Source organism: Cynocephalus volans, chromosome 13 (assembly GCF_027409185.1).
Source record: "Cynocephalus volans isolate mCynVol1 chromosome 13, mCynVol1.pri, whole genome shotgun sequence".
NCBI classification, from domain to species: Eukaryota; Metazoa; Chordata; class Mammalia; order Dermoptera; family Cynocephalidae; genus Cynocephalus; species Cynocephalus volans.
Genome location: NC_084472.1, coordinates 7,398,216 through 7,421,741, shown reverse-complemented (window position 1 = coordinate 7,421,741; position 23,526 = coordinate 7,398,216). Strand labels below are relative to the sequence as shown.

General features: G+C 40.3%; 1 protein-coding gene across 1 annotated transcript in view; it reads right to left on the bottom strand.

The window, feature by feature from the left end:
- Positions 1-23,526, bottom strand: part of GNAL (G protein subunit alpha L) — a 95,549-nt gene that overhangs the window by 29,364 nt on the left and 42,659 nt on the right. The window contains exon 5 of the mRNA XM_063077017.1: positions 12,208-12,305. Within this exon, the coding sequence (XP_062933087.1) occupies positions 12,208-12,305 (98 nt within the window). The remainder of the gene's footprint in view (positions 1-12,207; positions 12,306-23,526) is intronic.

Here is a 23,526-nt window from a genome sequence, read left to right as displayed (position 1 = left end):
TTGAGAATGTAAAAAGTCCTATAACAAAGCAGAATATTTCTTATAACTTCTATCCTTTTATAATGTGCCATTACAGCACTGTTTCTTCTGAAACAATGAACACTTGTGGCATAAAGGAGGCCAAAGACAGATATTTTTTAAAGAATGTTAACTTTATATTTTTAAAATGATTTTGAACTAAGTCATTAGATAGGAGATATCTGAACTGAACTATAATGAATAGGCTTTCTTCTATTATGTGATGGAGTTGGCCTAGAATCTTCCAGTTCATGCCTGCATTCCACAAATATTTACTGAATTCCAGGTTAGAGGACAAACAGTATACTGACAGGTGAGTAATCGGCAAACCTGATACATTAATTATATTCCATAAAGCAGAGGTTTTTATTTCCTCCAGAGTTTCTTCTCAAGGAACGGTCTCCTCAACTGAGGCCCAGAGGTGCTGGCTGGGTAAATCTGACCAGGGAGGCATTCTAGCCTTCTGGGAACCACTAGGCTGTCTTTAACTAGCCATCATTAACCATGTCCTAAATATAAGAAATACTAGCCAAGATGAACATCTGGGAAACAATACTTAATAGTAAATCTTAGCATGTTTGCAGGTGAAAATGTATTTTTAGAGTAGGTTAGAGGTTAAAAAGAATTGAAAGCTAACTGAATTTCAACTTATACTAATGTGTGAAACTATGCAAATTCCTCCATGTCACTTACATGCACTACGATAAGGAAGCGAGGACAAAGTGCATCTGGCACGGTTCTTGCTCCCCGGGAGCATCCTCTTTCTTCTCTGCAGCTGCCCACAGCTGTGACTGTGTATTGGTCACAGCATCACCTCCCAACAAGTCCGTCCCTCTGGTCTCCCCTGAAGCTTACAAGGAAGGATGTTAACTAAGAGAAGCATGTGGTCAACTAAGGGTGAAGAAAAGAGCTCCGAGGGCTTCTAGATGAAGAGGGGGCCTGTGGGGTGCTCGACTCGATTTCAGAGGCTAAGTATATGATTTGCTCAGATCACGCATGTTTCAGAGGAAAAATCCAAATGAGAAACTGACCTTTGATTCCATGTTCACCTCATGCTGAAGTTCTTATTTCAGAAGAGATCCAAGGTGTCGGTAAACATGTTTAATTGAGGGTAATAAAAAATTTCCTTTTTTGGCAAAATGATTTAAGTCTTGTCTATCTTAGAGGAAGATATATTTAGTCACTGCGTGTATCTTAGCAGAAAGTCATAGCGAAGCAGTTTCTTTCCTAGCAATTACCGCCTGCCATATCTTCTTCACAGAAATGGTACATAACACTACATTTTTATTAATATCAAATGGAATGAGAAACAAGGGTTCCCCATGCACTTAATTGTTGTCATACAAATAAAATTGTTAATAAGCAAACAAATCCTATTTGTGTTTAGATTTCCTTAGGTAAGTTAAAATAATAATAGAATGAAGCTTATATTTCAAAGGTAGCTTCTTGTGGATATCATGAGTTCTACTTCTTACGTGATTAATGGAGTCTAGATACTTAATTCTAACCACGGACCCATGCACTATCCTAAGGAAGGTTTTTCTTCCTTTTTTGAATGTTTTCTTTGGTAAGAAATTATCAAAAAGGCAGCTTCCTTACCCCCTAAATTCTATTTTTAACCCTTTAATTGCATTTCTTGATACTGTGAACACATTCTCACTGCTCACTCTGCGCAGGGAAGTGCTTACACAACGTGCCCCACAGCTTCCACTTTTCTCTGAGTGGACACTTTGCTGTAAAGGAGGCCATGCAGCAGCAGGACCAACGCCCCCCTCCTTGCTGAGGCTGAGCGACACTCCACTGTGTGGACATGCCACATTCTGTGTGCCCACTCGCCAGCTGGCCATACTCACATTGTTCCCACTTTCTGGCTACTGTGAATAATGCTGCTATGAACAGATATTGTGCCTTTAACTATCTGAGCTTTACAGAAAAATTAATTTTTTATACATGATCATGATGAACTTTGAACAGTAGAGAAAGCAGAAAAAGAACAGTTATAAAAATCCATTCATTTAACAAATGTATTGAACACCTACTATATACCGGGCATTATTCCAGGCCCGGTGGTAAACAACAACCTATTCATAATGAAGAATTTACAAAATTTGATTAGATTTAGTTATTTTTTCATGTTATTTAGGTATAAAAATGAAGTCCTGATACATTCTACGATTCATATAAATGAGATGTTACTGTGTCAGGCACTGCACAGAGGACAACTTCAAATCCTACGGAAATAACTTCTTAGAAATTACTTGTCAGTTTCCACACAGATGGTTTTTTAAAGAGATTTTAAGATATATTTGCAGTATGGGAACTACATTTTGAATCATCATTTTTGCCTTTCTTTTCTTCCATTTTCTCTCTAAAACTGATAAAAAAGACAAAGTAAGCATATGAAAAATTTGAAATTTAATGCCTCTTCTACTGAATACTTTCAACAGCATACCTTTACTGTCACCATACTCTATACACTGATGAGACATAATTAATTTCATAAGATAAGGAGTATTTTAACTTCTATTGAGCAATCTGTTCACCACTTTTGAAAGAAGTCTCTCCCTTGTTTTTTCCTTCGTATTAAATAGAAAGGCCCTGAAATGAGGCATACGCAAATGATCAGCAGTCTCCAAGTTAATTTTACTTAAGTATCCAAGTTAAAATCTAACAAGCCAGTGGCAACGGAAGGTCTCAATTTAAAGTGCAAATTTCAATGGCTTTTGTGTGTGTGTGCGTGTATATTCAGAGTTGTGCAGCCTTCTCCACAATCACTTTTAGAACCTTTTCACCACTCAAACAGAAACCCTGTACCCACTGCACTTACTCCTCATCCCTGACCCTCAGCCCCCTCAGCCCTGAGCAATCCTAATCTACTCTCTGTTTCTACAGATATAAATATTCTAGACATTTCATATAATTGGAATCATACAATATGTGGCCTTCATGTCCTGCTTCTTTGACTTAGCATAATGTTTTCAAGGTTCATCCGTGTGGCATGTATGAGTACTTCATCAGTCCATTTTATAGCTAAATAATACTCCATCGTGTGGATGTATCACATTTTGTTTATCCATTCACCAGTTGATGGGCATTTGGGTTGTTTCCACTTTTTGGTTATTATGAATAATGCTTCCATGAATATTTGTCTAGAAGTTTTTGTGTGGATGTGTGTTTTCAGCTCTTTTGAGTATATACATAGGAGTTGGACTGATGGATCATATGGTAATTCTATGTTTATCTTTTTGTGGAACTGCCAGACTGTTTTCCAAAGTGACTGCACCATTTTAAAATCCCACCAGCAGTGCACGGCAGTGCCAATTTCTCCATGTCCTTGCCAGTGCTTTTTTTTGTCTGACTTTTTGATCATCCTAGGAGGTGTAAAGTGGCATCTCATTTTGGTTTTGCTTTATATATTCTTAATGGCTAAAGATGCTGAGACATATTTTCATCAGCTTATTGGCCATTTATGTATCTTATTGGGGAAATGTCTATTTGGATCCTTTGCTGATTTTACAATGGGGTTATTTACCCTCCTATTATTGAGTTGTAAGAATTCTTAATATATTCTGGATACAAGTCTTTTATCAGATACATGGTTTGCAAATATCTTCCCTCCATAAGCTGTCTTTTCACTTTCTTGAACCATGAGAACCTCTTTTAAAAAACAGATCTCCTGGCTTTCTTTTGAAAATTATGTTCAAAATATGAATGTGGTGGAACTGGAAAGTTGATGAGAGTCACTTCAGAATCTAGAAAGTGGGCGCTCGTGACAACCACTTCTTTAGATGCATAGGGTCACGCCTCTTTCACCTCCGTAATGTGGCATCAGGCTGTGCCTGGCTGCATCTGACACTCACAGAAAGCTTTTTGAATTTTTGAACTAAAATAGTCTCTCATAATCTTATGTTTAATATTTGAAATCCTGGATAAACCAAGTAATAGTCTGGTATCACAAAGTCTTACATAAGCTTAGATGCCTTTGTTGCTTCCTCTGCAAAATGAAGATAATCCACTCACTGAGTTAATGTGAGGATTAATATGTTAACTTGTATAATGTGCAAGAATAGTGCCCCCACATGGTAAGATTGGATAAATATGAGCTACCCTGTAGCTACACTTTGAAGCTAAGAAATACAGGACATACTTAAATTATCCTGAAACTGTACACTTTGTAAACAGTACTTAGTGGTTATTCATCTGAGTTCCCTGGGTTCCTTGGAAGTGTTTCAAAGAATTCAGAAAACACTTAAAAGAACTGTAATAAAAGCCCTCACACACTGAAATGTCTTATGTGCCATATCGTAATTTGTGGGGTACCAACAATTTATTAATCTGTGCTACTATGTAACTTATTTTTTTGTAGACTTCTGATCACATCTATATATATGTATATTTTTCTTTCTTCTCCCTACATTTTATTATAATCATTTCAAACATAAAACAAATTTAAAATAATTTTATAACGAATATCTGAATATCTACCGTCTAGATTCTGCCACTGCCTGTACAATTTTACTGTACTTTTAAAAATCACATTTCTATCCATCTATCCATCCCTTAATCCATCTTATTTTTGATGCATTTCAAAGAAAGTGAAGACAGCAGTACACTTCCTTGTAAATACTTCAGCACTTCTAGATTATCTGGAAATCAATATTTGTTCACAGCTTTTTCTTTCAATGTAAAATTTACATCCAATGAAACACAAATATTAAGTGTACATTTGCTGAGTTTTGACAAATGCATACATCTATGTAACCAAATTCTTATCAATATATTACACACATATTTTTAACTTCTTGCCAATGTGTTATTACTGATTATTTCTTTTAGATGACATAGCACCTGTTGAGAAGTATAACCCCAACTCCCTAAGAGACACACACTGTTCCAGGCAATGCCAGTTGACCTGGGGCTCACCTGTGGGGCCCAAGCCTCTCACAGAGATGGTCATGTCCCAGGGGAAAACGTAACCCACTGCAATGCTGTAAATACAGTACTGATCAGACTTCACATCCATGTTAAGAATGTGAAGAGTTGTTGGAGACTTAGGAATTCAACTTGGAAGAAAATTTCTCACAATTCTCCTTTTCACATTTCTGCATAATTTAACTTAAAATGTTTCTTGTGACTACAAGGCACACTTAAAAAAAAAATCCCATTTTTGCCGCCATTTGCAACTACTCCTCTACATATGTCAGAACATTTCCACAGCCCTGTCCCCAGCAGGAATGAGCTGGACATTGAGGTTTGAGAAAGACTCAGCTGTCCTCTATGATCACTGAATCTCAATTCTGTTATCAAAATGGCCACAGAGATCTTTTGGGTTACTTATAATAAGTAAATGTTATAAATGTGAACATCTTAAATAAATTTTATTCTAATAAAATATCACTTTGGTTTGGTATTTACTGTAAATTGCATTTGGTTCTGCTGCTATAAATATTGAAAACTGGTACTAGTAGTTTTAAGACTGTGCTGCATGGAGACTGATGTTTCTTAGAGACAAGAGAGAGGCCACCAAGGAGCCTGTGAGAGGCTGGGGATGGAGCTTGGGCCCTCACCGCCCCTTAAGCCAGAGCAGCCTCAGGTCACCTCTTCCTTCCTGGCATTCCACATGTGGGTCTGTATGACAAAGGCTTCCATTTCTAAGAAATATTGAAAAATACAGCTCTAAGGTATCAAAAGTGCATTTTTTCTTTGATTTTACTATTTGCGGTTCAAAGGTCTCAATTTTCACAGCCTTCAAAATAAATCTAGCAATATATAGTGATATCACATCATCAGAGACTGTGTGAGATGCTAGGAAGAGCCGAGGACTTAGGACCCATCCCGTCCAGATGTCCTTTCTTTTACAGAAAGCCTGAGGATTAAATTAGACAGTGAACTGAACTCACCCACTCCAGGAAGTAGTTTTTCTGAGAGATTTTAAAACATTTTTTACACAAAAACAATCGTGGTAAGCCCCCTCAAAAATTTCTTCTGGATGCCTCAGACAAGGGGTTTCCCAACAAGGGCAGAAGAAATGGGTAACCAGGGGCTGACTTACACGGGCGTATCTGGTCCACCCACCTAGCCCCTGCTGCAAAATTCATTCTTTTTTTTTTATTATTTATTTTTTGGTGGCTGGATGGTATAGGGATCAAACCCTGGACCTTGGTGTTATCCAAATTTATTCTTTGTAGCTTAAAAAAAAAGTCACTGTACTGCTCATAAACAGAAACATTTCCAATTTTGCAGATCTAGAAAATAAATCTGGAATAATTGGCTAGAAATAAAGGTCACTATGAGAGTTAAGAAGAATGTGCAACATACATCCAGGCGGTTGTCCTATACTCAAAGAGTTCAATGGTACGTAGCTATATGCATATTTTAAATGATAGTTTCTTTTAAATGACCTGCAAAGAATAAACTTTGAAGTTGAAAACTTCATTATTTCTAATAATTTCCAGATTGTCCTGCAAGCTTACTATTCCAGGACCTGACAGCCATAGGATCCATCCACATCAGTGCTAAAGAGGGTAAATGTGGCTATGAAAACAGGTGACCAAAAACAAATGTGGGACTGCAGCAGAAAATCACTTGGCCATTTTCTCTGCTCTTTTCTTTTCTTCTGGGATATCCTCTCCTTTTGAGAGGATCTCAAAGCCAACTATTGAAATGGCTGTAGTCCTAAAGGCGCTGCCCGTGTACCGGTACAGAGCACAAGAGCCCTCCCACTCCCTGCCGAGCTGTGAGTTTGGTTACATTAAGCAATGTCAGGTTTTATAAAGCCATTCTAAAGATCCAATTTTCTCCGATTTTCCTTCTCCCAAAATAGCTGTTTCCATGGTTACATAATCACTTATTATTAGGACTGAGAGGAAATGCATTTTGGGGGATAATTCAGTAGAGACTGCTGTTTAATTTTCACAGTCGGAACTGGAAAATTCTGTGTAAAATACAACCTCTGGTAATTTGCGCAGCTTGTTTGATGCTTCACAGACACCCATTTTTACTGAAAGTACAATATTTAAAGCTGAGTTATGATGATTATTCCCACACTCCTCTACCCATGCCAGGCCTGCAGTCACAGCCTTTTTGCTCAGGGACACAGATGTGGCCACTGATGGGCCACATGGGCCCTAGTGATTGGCCAGTGGAGCAGTGTGAGATGACACGTTAGACAGGAGGTGGCCGTCCCCTGCTCAATCTTGCCTGCAGATTATGGAGCGGACAAGGGAGGAGTGGAAGGGGTAGGGACGGCGAAGCCGAGCTGCCCAGCAGCAAGGGCAGCAGAGCCATTCCCCAGTGTGCCTGTGACCCAGTACTGGCTCCCAGACGCCTTGGAATAAATGCCCCTTTTCTTGAAGTAGCCTCAGCAAGTTTCCACTCCTTGCATGCCAAACAGCATAACATACATCTTAATAGCCTTTAACATGTTTACGCCATATGTGCTTATAATTTTGGAGATGCCTGTGCACACACAGGGTGGCAGGCATGGAGAATGTGGGGCCGGGGCATGCACGTGTGGTTGGTTGAGTATGAAGAAGCAGGCTGCACAAACATATGTTTAGAACTTAATCTGCTGTTGGGAGGAAGACCCCTGACTTGGGGGAGGGCTGCAAGATGAGGCAGCATTTCTGCTTTCCCGAGTCCGCAGTGGGACTGCACCCACGGCCAGTCCTGACCATGGTCTCATTGCTTCTCCTGCCCTGAGTTCTTCCCTTCCCCTGTCATCTTTCTTTTTTAAAATTGAGATATAATTCACATAACATATAATTTCACGTAACATAAAACTCACCATTTTGAAGTACACAATTCAGTGGTATTAGTACATGCACGAGGCTGTGCAACCACCGACACTAGCCAATCCCAGAACATCCCCATTACCCAGAGAGAAGCCCTTTACCCATCAGCAGACACTCTCAATTTCCTCCTCTTCCTAGCCCCTGGCAATCATCAATCTGCTTCTGTCTCTATGGATTTACCTATTGTGGACATTTCATATCAATAGAATCATGTAGTATGTGGCTTTGTGTCTGGCTTCCTTCACTTAGCATGATGTTGTCAGGCTCTTTCATTTCGTAGCATGTGTCAGCACTTCATTCCTTTGCATTGCTGAAGAATAAATACTCCACTATGTAGATGCATCACATTTTACTTATCCACTTGCCAGCTGATGAGCATTTGGGCTGTTTCGACTTTTGGCTATTACGAATAATGTTGCTGTGCACATCATCTGCAAGTTTTTTGTGTTGCTGTAAGTTTTTATTCTCTTGGGTGTACACCCAGGAATGGAATTGCTCAGTACCTCTACGTTCAACCTTCTGAGTAACTGGCCAGACTCTCCCTGAGGCCTAACAGAATTTCAGCACCACTGAGAAGCTCCTCTTCCCTCAAATATTCCCATGATTTCTGCCATGGAAGAAGTGACTTTCACAGGTCTTCACGTTATTCCCTTCATGATAAGCATCAAGGTTTGAAATGCAATAGTGTTGAGGAAAGTGACATGGTGACTTAGAGTCACACCAAGAGATAGGTCAGATCTCTTCCAAGAGCAATTCAGAGGAGAGGAAAACATTTTGGAATACTGGGAATCTGCATGGTTAGAAGACCAGGCCGCAGGGTGGTACAGCCCAGGGAGTGGGTATGGGCTTCCGAAGGGGACCAAGGGCAGCTTTTCATGCTAGGACCACACTGAATCCGGGGCTCTTGTTTTGCCAATTCATGTATTTCAAATAGCACTTTCCAAGCACTGATTTTAGGCAAGAACACCCATATAGGAGCTGGGCATTTAAAGACAAATAAGACACATTTCCTTAGTAGTTCAAAGCCTTGTGGGCTGGACAAGATGCCTGACAATTGGGTGGAGGGCTGCATTCTGAGGTCTTGTCACTCTGCTGCTCTGATGTGGGAATGTCCTTCCTTTTACGAAGTGATAGTGATGGCAGATAGAAGCAGCTTATATTTTTCTAACACCTTATTTGGCAACATAAAAAAATGTGGCAGCCATATGCTGGTGTAATAAACTTATTGAAATGTTTCTTTTTTCTGAAATCCCTCACCTCTCAATCCTAGAATCTGAGCATAGAGGGGAAACAAGCTAGACATTAAGAGACAAAAGTTATTGATCCAACATGATTCTCGAGTGCATTAAAATGGGTAAAACAAGTGAAGTTGCAGAAGTTATGATTAACCTAGGATAGTGAGGTCCTGAGAGGGAACTGGTTCCTGTAATTCTGCCAGGCCCAGGGTTAAGAAAAGCGCAACAGAGGCTTTAAGGTGTTCTATCCCTGACAAGCCTGAAAAGGGAGTCTTGGCCTGAGGTCCTGGAGTCTCACAAGGCAGATTTTTTCCCTTGGTTCTCTGTAATCTGAAAGGACGGAACAGAAAGAAATGGCAGATTTCGGCTGTGTTTTCATCTGTGCTGGGAAACTGTGATTGTAGGGAACTTAGGTAATTTACTTCTCCTCAGTTTCTGCACCGGTCACATACCAACAAGAGTAACACTCATCTAGTGCTTACTGTGTGCCATGCACTATTTTGAGGACTTTGGATATATACTTATTTAATCCTACACATCAACCATATAAGAATAGATTCCATTATTTTTTCCATTAATTTGCCCAAAATCTCAGACAGTGGTCTGTGGCAGAGCTAGAATATGAATCCCAATCTGCCTGTTGTCAAGATTACACCACCTCTTTTTTTAAGATTTATTTCTGCGTATTCTATTTTAGATTAAATAATTAATTCTATCACTATGGTGATGCAAGAATAAATTGTCTGTTTATTTTTTTTGTTTAAGAAAGAGAAATTCCTAATGTGACATTGAGCAGCACCGTGGTGTTCCCTCAAGGCCAGTCTTTGTTCAAGAAATACTGAAAAAGGATGAAACATATTCCACATCAATTTCAAATGCAAACCTGTATGAATTTCAATAATATTATAAACTATGCTAAAAATTCCAGTTGCTAGCATTTTTTTGATATATCCTTCCCACCTCTAAAGCGTTGCGCTTTAACATATAATTATGCTGTGGCTTTAAGTGCACGTGAACTGACATGTCAGAGAAAGAGCTAGAGAGGAAGAGGGAAAGATGAAGGCCCCCAGCACGTGGCAGCCGCCCTCGACCAAGAGACTGTGCTCCAGCTCCACTGAGAGCCTCCCCGCTGCCCATACCCAAATCTACATCAGCCTGGCTCTGGCGGAGTCGATGATTCAGCTGTGGAGTGAAAACACATGTATACACTAAATGACACGAGAACCACTACAGGGTTAGGCTCACAAACGTAAACTAAAGGGCATGGCCGATTTTCAGACTTGATTTAAGGCAACTTTTGAAGGAATTAAGTGTGACAGGACATGAGACATTTTGAGTACTTTTGTAGTTAATTAAAAATTCTCTTAGCAAGTCGTTTCTTTAGCATGTGCAATGGGGGATCATTAAACTCGGTGCTTGTTTGAGGGTGCCAGCAGCAGGTCTGCACCCATCCATTCCGGATGCCCGATGGCACCCTGCCCTGGTGGCGCCCACGAGCTGCGTGTAGAGGTGGGACAACCAGTTCTTAGTGGCGGTGAGGAGGTGAAGTACAGTCTCGTTGAGACCTCAGTCCCCTCTTCCTCCTCCTCCCGGCCTCACCAGCGTCTGGCCGGACCACTCACTTCTGTTGGAGCGTCCCATGTGCGCCCCTTGTCCTGCAGCCCCCAGCGTGCTCCTGGGTGTCCCTGGCTTTGGACACCGGTGACAGCACTAACCTGCACATGACATCACCAGCCTCTCTGCTGGGCTCCAGGCTCCTACAGCAACAGACCTCTCTGAGGCATCTCAAACTTCAGTTCTTGAAATCCGAGCTCAAGATCTCCCCCGTCCTCCCACGGAGGAAATCTCCCAGACTTCCCCGTCGCCATGAACAGCGCCACGACCCCTGCATCGCCCTGGACCTCTGTCCTCCACCTACCTCAGCTACTTCAGCACCTGGTGCTGTCCCCTACAACCTCGCGCATGGAGCCGATGGCTGCACAGTGCGCTGCAAGAAAACCCAAGTTGCCGGCCATGGCCCTCGGCCCTTGGAGGGTCTGTCCCCCGCTGACCTCTCTCGCTTCCTCGTGGCGCCCCCGCCCCTCAGAGGCGCTGGCTCAGCAGGTGAGGACCACCTAAGTCACATGCAGTGCGGGGGCTCCTGCAAACCAACCAGCACAGCGCAGCTCCCCTGCAGGTTCCAGATGTCGCCAATTCCCAGAGTCTGCGACTGTGCAATCTCTTCCACAAATAGGAAGTTTTAGAGTTTGTAGACTTAAAATATAAAATCACTCATTTCTTGCTATCCAAAGAGTCATACAGAACAACTAATTAAATACAGTTTTTGTCATCAAAACAGCAAACACAGCTAGAAGAACTTCTTGATCATCTAACATTTTTCTGGGACCATTATTTTCTTATAGTAATAGAATGTATCTAAAATAGCAAAAGAAAATAGGAAAGTAAGTGGTTCAGGGAAAAACAATGAGCCAGTCCTGGTTGATAATGTCCTCTTCTTATTTATCGCAATTACTTTTTTTCATCAAATATTTACTTATTAGATTAATTACCATCTATTTTCAAGGTTCTAGTCTACTTCTAATGTGTATAGGATGATCACATCACTTTAAATAAGAGCCTGACCTTGATTGCAACGACATTATTTTAAAATTTGACTTGGGGGCCCCTGCTCCAAAATTAAACTCCAATAATGAATACTTAAGCACAGTAAAATTTACAAATATGCCTGTAAGTCTAGGCAAAGCAAAGAATAAATAGAACTGAAAACAATGATCAGTACAAAATGACCGAAACTGTTTCTGGTTCTTCCCTGAAACACCGATTGCTACTGGATTTTCAATTTTACACTAAACGTCTCATTAAAAAAGCTGATTTCTGGGCCGAGCCCGTGGCTCACTCAGGAGAGTGCGGCGCTGGCAGCGCGGCGACGCTCCCGCCGCGGGTTCGGATCCTATATAGGAGTGACTGGTGCACTCACTGGCTGAGTGCCGGTCACGAAAAAGACAAAAAAAAAAAAAAAAAAAAAAAGCTGATTTCTGTGGCAAAACATCAACTATTTGTTCCTTTTATTCGAGAAACTTCAGTGTACAGGGAAGGTGGCATAATCGTGAATGCAATCACATTCTTCAAAGCAGTCTGGAACTTGTAAGGAGGCAACTTACTACTGTGCACAGTCGATCAGCTGGTACTCGTTGGACCTCTCAAAGCACGCCTTCACTCCCTCATCATCCCACAGTTTCTTCACGTGATCGAAGAATTCCTAAAGTTTGAAAGAGTTACAAGTAAGAAAAGGTTGTGTTATAATCGTTCAAAAAGTTAAAAGGAAAAACAAACTGCAAGAACATTCTTTTGCAGGTGGCACACGTATTGCTTTCCTTGTGGAAGTCTACTTGATACACAGTAAATGCACAGATCTTGTGTTCAGTGTGGTTAAAAACTGTATCTCTGTTACCATCACCTCACTAAGTCAAAGTGCAAAACATTCTTATATTCCAGAAAGTCCCCCAAAATGAAAATTATGTCAAAAGTTAATCCTGTTCATTAACTATAAATACAATTAACAGCACAATTTTAAAGTTCTTAGTACTCAGTAACTTAACGAGCTGAACTTCCACCTCAGCAATGAAGAAAATAAGCGTGTTACAATTGCAAGTTCTGTCTTAGCTGCTCTCTTTTAAATTTTCTATGTGAACCATAATCAAGAATGAACATGCTTGAGTAGATGGATTAAATTTGGCCCAGTGCATTAGGTACATAAAAAAGAAACCTTCAAAATTATACTCTTTGGGGGTAATAATTTGTTGTGGTGTTTTTTTTCTTTCATTTTAAAAAACTGAGTTAAGTGTGTGTTGTGATTTTTGGTTCACTCCCAGAGCCATGAGGTCATTGTGCTCAATCTCACCCATTATGGCAAACAGGACCCTCTGAAAGAAGAAACTTCCTTATCTCAGAGTAAAAGGTGGGCTTCTGAATTCATATTTGCAAAATTACCCAAATTGAATTAGCAGTGCTACAGAAACAAGTGACTACATTGGTTGCTAAATACAAAAGAAGTTTATGAAAATGTCCACAAAACACTCTGCTGTAACATGCACACCCTTCCCAGTCAGTCATGTGCCCCTTCCTTCCACCCCAGGATGCACCCATGTCCATCTTTGATCTGCACGCAGGGCTGTTACCATCTGTGCTCAGAGAAGTTAAGTAACTCACTCAAGGGCACAGCTGGTAATGGCTGGGCATTTGTCTTATTCCACAATCTGTGTTTTTAACCACAATAACACTACCACCCTTTACTATATATATTAAATGGTCTGTTCTCTAATTTTCTGTTGGATTTCTTTGAAAATACTATTAATGTAACATACTTTAGTAAATTCACTTTTAAATGTATAAACAAAGTACAAAGAATCTGGTACAAGGGTATCTTGTTAAAGCAACACAGCAGGGACTCATGAGGATCCCCACAGGTCAGTAAGGCTCAGTAATTTATGTTGTTCTTCCACAACTCCAAAATGCACTGCAGAGATTCTAAGTGTGAGTTCAGTTCATGGGATAAGCCTTAATCTCCTGCAGTAGGGAAAGCTTCATTGGTGAGGACTGGAACTACCCCACTGAGGAGAAAACGCTAGGTCTGAGATGAAGCCTTTGAATGGGAATTACAGAGGAGTGCTTGAAACAAGACTCAAGATACGTAATTTCTGGGGCATACGTTGACAGCAAAAGTAAAATAGGAATTGTGGGCACTGTGATTTTTAAATAGATGCTTTGAATAACTAAAGAAACACAAAAGCAACAACACTGTTTGCTTCAGCGTCCTCATTAGTAAACAAAGATGCTGGACCCTTATCACTAGAGGTAGAGAGCCAGCACCAAGAGGAGTCTGCATAAACAAACCTTACTGAGATAGCCATTGTCTTCCATTAGTTCTCCGCATATGTATCCTAGACACTTTCCCACAATCTATCACCCTTTGTTAAAATGGTACATAAGCCTCCAAGTCTAACTGCTTCTTTGCGTTCTTCACTTCTTTTCTGTGAAGCTCCTGTGCACATAAAAATAAAAATATTAATAAAATTTGTATGTCTTTTGTCCTGTTAATCTGTCTTTTGTCAGTTTAATTTACAGGCTTCAGTCACTTAACCTAAGAGGGTAGAGAAAAAGTCTTTTCCTCCCCCATAATTCTCATACGTTTTCTAAAACAACTGGGAAATTAAGATGAAGAATAATTTTGGTATGCCTCCCTTAGTAACTAAGATAAATAATACAAAATAAAAATAATTTCAGTGTGGGGTGCATGTGTGTATATGTCTCTATAAAGAAAGGGTGATTCACAGTGAAACGTAATGTGTTTTTGACTTCTGAGATTATACAGAAATTGAAAGTACAAAAAGAAAATTACTCAGTGACATTTCTTGTATTTTTTTTATGTTACCAAATGTGAGCATCACCTTGTGATCTGCATATGTTCAGCAACTGAAATACATGAATGTTTGCTACTTTTATTCAAAGGGAGTAGAGTTGTGTTATGTAAAATCAAAATAATAATGATAGCAGATTTAACCCTACTTTTAAAAAGCAAGTCTTAAAAATTTTTAAAGCATACCTTTGATTTTTTAAATCAAAACAAACAGAAATTAAAAAACTCAAATACCTAACAACTCCATTTATATTCATGACATTTTCCTCCTGTCTACAACTACCTTTGTATTGAATATGCTCAAAGATAAATGGGAATTCTCACATGGATGACAGTTCTTCATACCTGTTTTTAAATGGAAATAAACATGAGGAAACATCAAAAAGTTCATGGAAAAATAGAATTAAAAAATAAAAATAAAAATATAAACTTTATTTCTCAACATAAACTTCATCAAGTTCAAGTCCCTTTTGGAAGTGATGATACCAGCCATTTAGTCCATCCCTGAAGAACTGAGGGTCTGGGGAATTTAACCACGTCAATGCAGTCTTTTCTTTTACATTATTAACTGAAGAAAAATGCATTCCCTTTAAAGACTTTTTAAGATTAGGAAACAAAAACAAGTCAGAAGGAGCCAACTCAGGACTGTAAGGTGGATGCCTAATGATTTCCCATTAAAATTCTCACAAAATTGCCCTTGTTTGACAAGAGGAATGAGCAGGAGCTCTGTTGAGGCAGAGAAGAACTCTCTGGTGAAACGCCATTTTTCTGCTAAAGCTTTGGCTGACTTTCTCAAAACACTCTCATAATAAGCAGATGTGATCATTCTTTGGCCCATCAGAAAGTGAACAAGCAAAATGCCTTGAGCATCCCCAAAAACTGTTGCCATTGACCTTTGCTCTTCACTGGTCCACTTTGGCTTTGGCAGGACCACTTCCACCTCTTGGTAGCCATGGCTTTGATTGTGCTTTGTCTTCAGGATGGTACTGGTAAAGCCACGTTTCATCTCCTGTTACAGTTCTTCAAAGAAAGGCATCAGGATCTTGATCCCACTTTTTTGACATCTCCATTGAAAGCTCTGCTCTTGTCTGCAGCTGCTCTGGGTGCAACAGTTTTGGGACCCACTAAGCAGGAAGTTTGCTCAACTAATTTTTCAGTCAGAATTGTGTCAGCTGAACCAATTGAGACGTCTATGGTGTTGGCTATTGTTTCTGCTTTTAATTGTCGGTCCCCTTCAATTAGGGCACAGACGAGACTAACTTTTTCCTTGCAAACTGATGTGGATGGTCTGCTGCTGCAGTCTTCATCTTCAACATCATCTAGTTCCTTCTCAAAATGAGTTATCCACTTCTAAACTGCTGATTTCCTGAGGCATTTGTCCTCATAAACTTTTCATAAAGCATCAATGATATCATCATTCTTCTAACCAAGCTTCACCATAAATTGGATGTTTGTTCTTACTTCAATTTTAGCAGAATTCATTTTGCTCTGATAGGGCTCTTTTCAAACTGATGTCTTATCCTTTGTAGGGCCTCAAACTAGATCCTATTCAGAAATGCTATAACAAGTTAGTATGAATTTATTTTGGTGCAAAAACTATTTGAAATCCATGCATAGTTTTTTCATAATATGCATTCTCTATGAACTTTTTGAAAACCCCTTTTATGACCATAAGAAATGTAAGAATAACATTTTTTGGCATAATTTCTGAGCTAATATAATAAATCAAATAACTATTTCATTACACTGACACTTAGGGTACATTTTCCATTTTGAAATAAAATCAAAAGCATATTTCTTATCTCTTGAGATGAATGTTGCGCAGTTTGTTTAGCATGTGGGTTCCAGCTGCACATGCTGTTGGGGTTGGGGGGGACCCGCTCTCACTCACAGAGCTGCGGGTGGTCAGTCGTCTGTACTAAGCCCTGCCCTATGGGCTGGTGGGACTTGCCACTGGCTGAGTGTGAAAATGTTGTTCATTATGTTCACTGTACAACATTCTTTCTAGGACCACTTGTGGGAAAGACTTCTTTTAATTTTAGTATCAGGAATACTCTGGCATTTCTTAAGCAACTACTTTTTATATTTTATTATTAATTTTTAATATTACAGATGTGGCAACTTTTCTACTGCTTTTATTTATGTCACTGAATTAACTGCATGAAAGCTTAGAAACCAAGTTTCGAGTTCGTCCTGGCACACGTGAAGGGTTGTTAGACGCACTGTGCACTAACTTCACGGCTGGTTCAATGTAACTTACTCTCCTGTCCCTCGCTTCATTCTCTTTCATTTTCAGTTATTTTATTAATTTGTGTTATAACTTTGTGAGCAGCACTAAATCCTCTCTGGAGCAAGCTGAAGCATAAGCACATGTTGAATGTAACTTTTTACGGAAATGTAGGGCATAAAGTCCACTATTTAATCACATGAACCTTTGAAATGTGCAGTTTAAGAACAGTAGCTATTTAAAGTGAATTTTCTAAAACTCAAGTCTAGGTCTGATTCATTTAAAAGTCACCTACTAGGTTTTATCCCTCAGATAACAGAGTGATCTAACAGGCTTCTGTCATTTCTTTTTCAGGCATCTGGTGAGTACAATGTTAAAAGTCTGTGTGGGATCTGTCATGACTGCAACACTGTCATTTTTTTTTTAAAAAATAATTTATGTCCATCTTCAAATCTAATGTAAAACAGTGTGTCTAAAATTCTATTCAGAAGCTATGCTAAAACCCCCCAGAAAGACAAACCAATTAAAACCCTTAGCAGTCCCCAGCCCATCCGTTCCTCGCATGAAGCGTGGCCACGCAGGCAACACCACCAGCAATCAAACATATAAGAAATGAGGTGCTGTCTACATTTGCCGGGTGCTCATTACATTCCGGCCCATTATAAGGTCTCATTTCAGTCTCAAACAACCCTGCTAGGAGGTGACTCAAGTCCCCTTTGACAGCTGATCAAAGAAGAACCACTGAGCGCACTTCAGGCTGGCTCACGTTCACCTGCCTAGGAGGTGGTCATGTCGGGATTCAGAAGCATGCTGAGTCCAGCCAGCGTCCTCATCCTCTGGTCAACAGCAGCTCCTCGGGCCTGGGAGGCCAGTGAGGGCACATTTACAATAGATACCACACTCATCTATTTTTCCCCTTAGGACTTAGCCTACTTCAACTATTCTTTTTTAAAAATTATTTTAAATTGGTACATAATAATTATACATACTTATGGGGTACAATGTGGAATTTGGATATGTGTATACAATGTGTAATGATCAACCAGGGTAATTAGCATATCCATCACCACAAACACTTGTCATTGATTTGACATTTAAATCCTCTCTTCTAGCTATATGAAATTACACAGGAAGTTGCTGTTAACTGCAGTCACCCTACAGTGCTATACAGAGCACTAGAACTTACTTCTCCTATCTAGCTGTAATTTGTATCCACAACTTTGTTTCTCTGTCTCTCCCTCTCTCCCCCTCCCCCTCCCAGCCTTTAGTAATTACTATTCTACTCTCTACTTCTATGACACTAACTATTTCAGCTCCTACATATGAGTGAGGACATGTGGCATTGCTCTTCCTGTGCCTGGCTCATTTCACTTATTATCTTGCAGGCTTGTCCATGTCGTTGCTAATGACAGAATTTCACTCTCTTTTATGGTCAAACAGTATTTCATTGTGTATATATACCACATTTTCTTTATCCAGTCATCTCTTGATGGACAGTTAAGCTGATTCCACATGCTGTCTATTGTGAATAGAGCTGCCGTCAACTCGGGAGTGCAGGTACTCTTTGGTATACCGATTTCCTTTCCTTTCCTTTGGCTATGTACCCAGTCGTGGGATTGCTGGATCATATGGTAGTTCTATTTTTATTTTTTTGAGGAAACTTCACATTGTTTTCTGTAATGGCTGTACTAATTTACATTCCTACCAACAGTGTATAAGAGTTCCCTTTTCTCCGCATCTTCACCAGCATTTACCTTCTGTCTTTATGATAATAGCCACTCTAACTAGGGTGAGATGGCATCTCATTGTGTCTTTCATTGGCATGTCCCTGGTGATTACTGATGTTGAGCATTTTTTTCATATGCCTGTTGGCCATTTGTATATCTTCTTTGATATTCAGCTCATTTTCCCATTGTAAAATAAGATTTTTCTTTGCTATTGAGTTGTTTGAGTTCCTTGTGTATTCTGGACATTAATCCCTTATCGGATAAAGCTTGCAAATATTTTCTCCCATTCTGTTGGTTGGTTGTCTCTTCCCTCTATTGTTTCTTTTGCTGTAGGGAAGCTTTTTTAGTTTCATATAATCCCATTTGTCTATTTTTGCCTTTGTTACTTCAATTATTCTTAGGGCCATTTTTATTTTTTATTTATTTATTTATTTTTAAAATTTACTTTATTTATTGAATCAAAATTGATTATACATATTTTTGGGGTTCGACATTGAGATATGTTGACCAAATCAATATTACTAGCATATATATTGTTATGAATCGTAATTATTCTTTATGCCCCTTGTCCAACCTCTCCCCACCCCCCTTTCCCTCCCCCTTCCCCCTCTAATTACTCTAGATTTCTTCTCTCCTTCTGAAAGAATAATGGTTACTCTGTTAATTTGTTGCCTAGATGATCTGTCCAATGCTGAGAGGTGTGATCAGGTCCCCAATATTATCATAGAGCAGATGCTTCTTCTGTCACTCTGGAGTGGGCTTTGTGGAGAGAGACGTCCTCTTCTTTGTCTCTGCTGGTGACTCTCCTTGTGTCAGTGCACTCCAGTGGCTGGTGGACCATCTGTGTGGCGGTTGTGGTGTCTAGCTGCTTCTGCAGCAGCAATGGTTATTGTGGTGGCTGTGGTTGGCCACCCACATGGAGGCGATGTTTTTGGCATGCTCCTTGGTGCTGGCAGTGTGCTTGGTTGTGGGAGGGGGGTTTGGTCCCCAACTCCATGCCTCGGGTCACCAGGCATGCCCCAAGGCACTGGTGGGATTAGGGCCATTTTTAAACAGCTTTGTCAAGGATACCTTACATGCCATAAAGTTCACCCACTTATACCGTCATGCAACCGCCAACACTCAGGTTCCAGACACCCCATCACCCCAGACAGTTCATCACCCTCCTTTGGAGCCAAGAAGCCTTGCTGCTACCCCCAGTCCCAGACCACCACAATCTACTTCTCTCTCTACAGTTTTGCCTTTTCTAGAAAATTCATATAAATGAAATATAGTCTGTTGTGTCTGGCTTCTTTCACTTAGCATGACAGTTCTGAGAGTTCACCACCTTGTTATGTTTGTTAGCAGTTTGTTCCTTTTTTAATTTGCTGAGTTCTACTCCATTGTACGGATGTACCACATTTTTTTATTCATTCACCAGCTGACGGACATTTGAGTTATGTCTAGTTTTTGACTATTATGAATACTGCTGCTAGAAATATTTGTGTACAAGTCTTTGTATGGACATTTATTTTCATTTCTCTTGGGCGGGATTGGAATTGCTGGGTTATATGGCAAGTGAATGTTTATCTTTAAAAAACTGCCAAATTGTTTTCCATAGTGGTGATTCCATTTTACACTATCAGGAGCAATGCCTAGGGGTTCTAGTTTTTCTATATCCTCATCAATACTTGGTTTTGTCTGTCTTCTTTATTTTAGTTATTCTAGTGGGTGTCTGTGGTATCCCACTGTGGTTTTTGTTTGCAGTTCCCAAATGACAAATGCTGCTGCACATCTTTTTGTGTAATTGTTGGCTACCTGCATATCTTCTCTTTGATGTGTCTGTTCAAATCTTCTCTCCATTATGAAAACTGGGTTGTCTTTTTCTTATTGAGTTTTATTTTTTATGAGTAAGAGATTAAAAAAAATTGCCCGTGTTCAAATCCTTTGTCAGCTATATGTTTTGCAAATATTTTCTACCAAATTGTAGCCCTTATTTTAACTTTCTTAAGTATATTTTGATGAGCAAAGTTTTAAATTTTGATATCCAATTAATTTTTTTTCTTTTAGGGTTTATGCTTTTTTGTGTTCTATTGAAGAAATCTTTGCCTAACCCAAAGTCAAAAATATTTCCTCCATGATTTCTTCTAAAAGTTTTATAGTTTTAGCTTTTACATTTAGGTCTGCGATCAATGCAAGCTAATCTAGAGGTATGCTGTGAGGAAAGGGTCCGTGTTCACTTTTTTCCATGGGGATATCCAGCTTCTCCAGCACATTCAGAGAAAAGACTTTCCTTTCTGCATTGAATTACCTTAGTACCTTTGCTGAAATTTAATATGGGTCTATTTCTGGACCCTCAGTTCTGTTCCATTGTTCTATATATCTTTCCCTATGCCAACTCCATACTGACTTGGTTACTGTGGCTTTATAGTTAGTCTTAAAATTAGGTAGTTTAAAGTTCTCCAACTTTGTTCCTTTTTTTGCAACATCATTTTGGCTTTTCTAAGTTTTTGAATTTTCACATACATTTTGGAATTATGTTGTCAATTTCTATAAAACAGCCTGCTGGTACTTCACTGAGACTACAGTAACTCTGGGGAGAACTGCCACCTTAACAGCAATGAGTATTCTAATCAACGAATGTGATAAAACTCTCTATCTATTTGTCTTATTAAATTCTCTCAGTAAAGTTTTGCAGTTTTCTGTGTATAGATCTTTCACATCTTTTGTTAATTTTTTTCTAAGTAAACTTTTTTGGATGTTATTTTGAATGTACATGTTTTTAAAATTTCATTTTTAGATTTTTTCATTGCTAGTACAGAGAAATACAATTGATCTGTAAATTTGATGTATCCTGCAAGCTTGCTAATTTTACATATTAGTTCTAGTAGCGTCCAAGACACTTGAGACCTGGGGCAAAATCCAAATTCCCTGCAGTTCCAAAGTCCAGGGAGACTGAGCCACGGGACCCTCACAGCTTGCGATGGTCAGGTTTCATGGTTTTTGCTGCTCTTACATTTTTTTTTTAAATTTACTTTAAGATTTGTCTAGGGATTCTATCTTTTATTTTCAAATTATAATTTCACAAAATAACTGTGATAAGTATGAAGTTTTAGTAATCAGATCCAAGAACCATAATAGAGAATTAAGTAAATCTACCCTATAGTGATGGGAACACATAATTTTCCTCAAGTATTTTTTTCCACAAAATTAATTTTTTAGCTTTTAACTTTTCTGTTCACAATACTCCCACTCCTATACCCAAGATTCTCTCTGTAAAATCCTAATTCTCTGAGAAAATTGTGCACCTGGAGCATGCCAACAGCCTCACAAGAGAAACTTATTTGTGTGGGAACAGAAATAAAACAATCAAGTATTTTCATTAGGGAAAAGAGACTCAAAGAATCACGACTTTGGTCTTTGCTTCCAGGCAAGGCTGTAAGTTATGTGACAGAAAGTCTCCTCGGAACATCAAGCTCGAATTATGTAACACTTTAAGCTGTTATGCCCATTCTTGGTCCTCTCTGTCACTCTGAATCCTCTCTGGTTTACATGTTCAGAGGCGTGATGGAGGAAGGAGGTCCCTTGTCTCTGGGAACAAGGTTAGATTCAAAGCAAACGTCTGTAAAAGTGGGTTTGCTATAGTCTTACCAACAATGATGGCAGAATTAGACACATGTTCCTCTGGGAAAATTTTAGCATAAAGTACAGTACAAGTGTTTCATGAGGAGTGATGAAACAGTACCGATGGTGGTTGGAGCATGGGTTTTGGTATCTGAGTACCAGGTAAAAAGTCCCAGTGGGGAGCTCCTAGCTCTGCCTACTGAGACTCAGTTTCCTCACCTGTTCCAAGGGATAATACAGTGTTTCTGGGAAGAGGCCAGTGCTACAACCAGGACTGAGCAGTACATGGCTCCAGGTGAAGGCAGGTGGGCGAGGAGGAGAGTATGTGGTGGGAGGGTGGGGAACAGGAGGACACGGTGAAGGGGCTGGAAAGACAAAGTGAGAAAGGGAAGAGGCAACATCAGGGTGGACAAGCTTGGCCTCAGGATGGTCAGGAGTGTGATGATTAGCACAGGGAGTGCTCGGGCAGGGCCTGGGTATGGTCCAGGAGTCCTTCACTGTCTGCGGGCACAGGAAAAGCCGGGGAACATGGCATTGCCGTTTTAGTAAAACTGCAGCAAGGCCCAGGTTTCAACAGGCCAAGAGAGAAACACATGGTAGGGAAACTGGTGTAGGCTCGAGAACGGAATTGTAGAAACATCTGCAGAGCACCTGCTGGGTGTAAGGCACGCACAGATGTTGCGTGTAGAGGACAGGGACAGGTTTCTGCACCTGAGGAGAGGGATGTGTTCAGGTCACTGGCACTGCAGTGCAGAGAATGGGCCACTGGGTACAGTGAGCTGGCTGAACAGAACCAAAACACTAGACAAATTCTGCCGCAGGGAAGAAAAGAGGTGGCAGAGCACTTCCATGGAGAATGGGCGCTGCACACTGGAGCTGTGAAGGAAGTCCCTGAATCCTCTGCGCAGGAAGAGGGTGCTGACCACCGTCCACTGGGACAGCCCCTGCCCTGCAGGCTCCGGCAGGTTCTCCAGGCTGAGGGCGGGTTGGGATTTATCCAGCCCCACTCAGCCCCACTGTGGCCAACACTCGCCCTTGCGAGACCCCTGGGGAGGGGCGGGGGATCTGTGGAGGAACACAGTGAGGCTAGGAGTGGTGGCGTGGGGTGCAGACCCATGATCCCTGTCTTATTAATGGGCAGCTGCACGGATACCCAACCCCCGAGTAGACGACAGTGTCCCCAGCGGGAATGAACTAAAGCACGTGGGGTTTTTGTTCTGTGAAAGTACAGCCCTGCTGCTCTGTGGCCCAGAGCTATCGGCAACTCAACCCCTTGCACTATGTTGGAGGTATTAGGTGACCTGAATTTCCACAAATATATAAAGGAAAAGAGTCAGAGGCAGCCACTGAGCCCCTCTGCCATGCCAAAGCAGCGGCCATCCTGGTCGCAGACAGCGGCCACAAAAGGGGGAGGAGGTCATCCCAACCAGACCCTTTGTGATTCTATACTTGTGTGTCTGTACTAGGTGACCTTTAACATTTCTTCCAGTTCTGGGACTCTAAATTT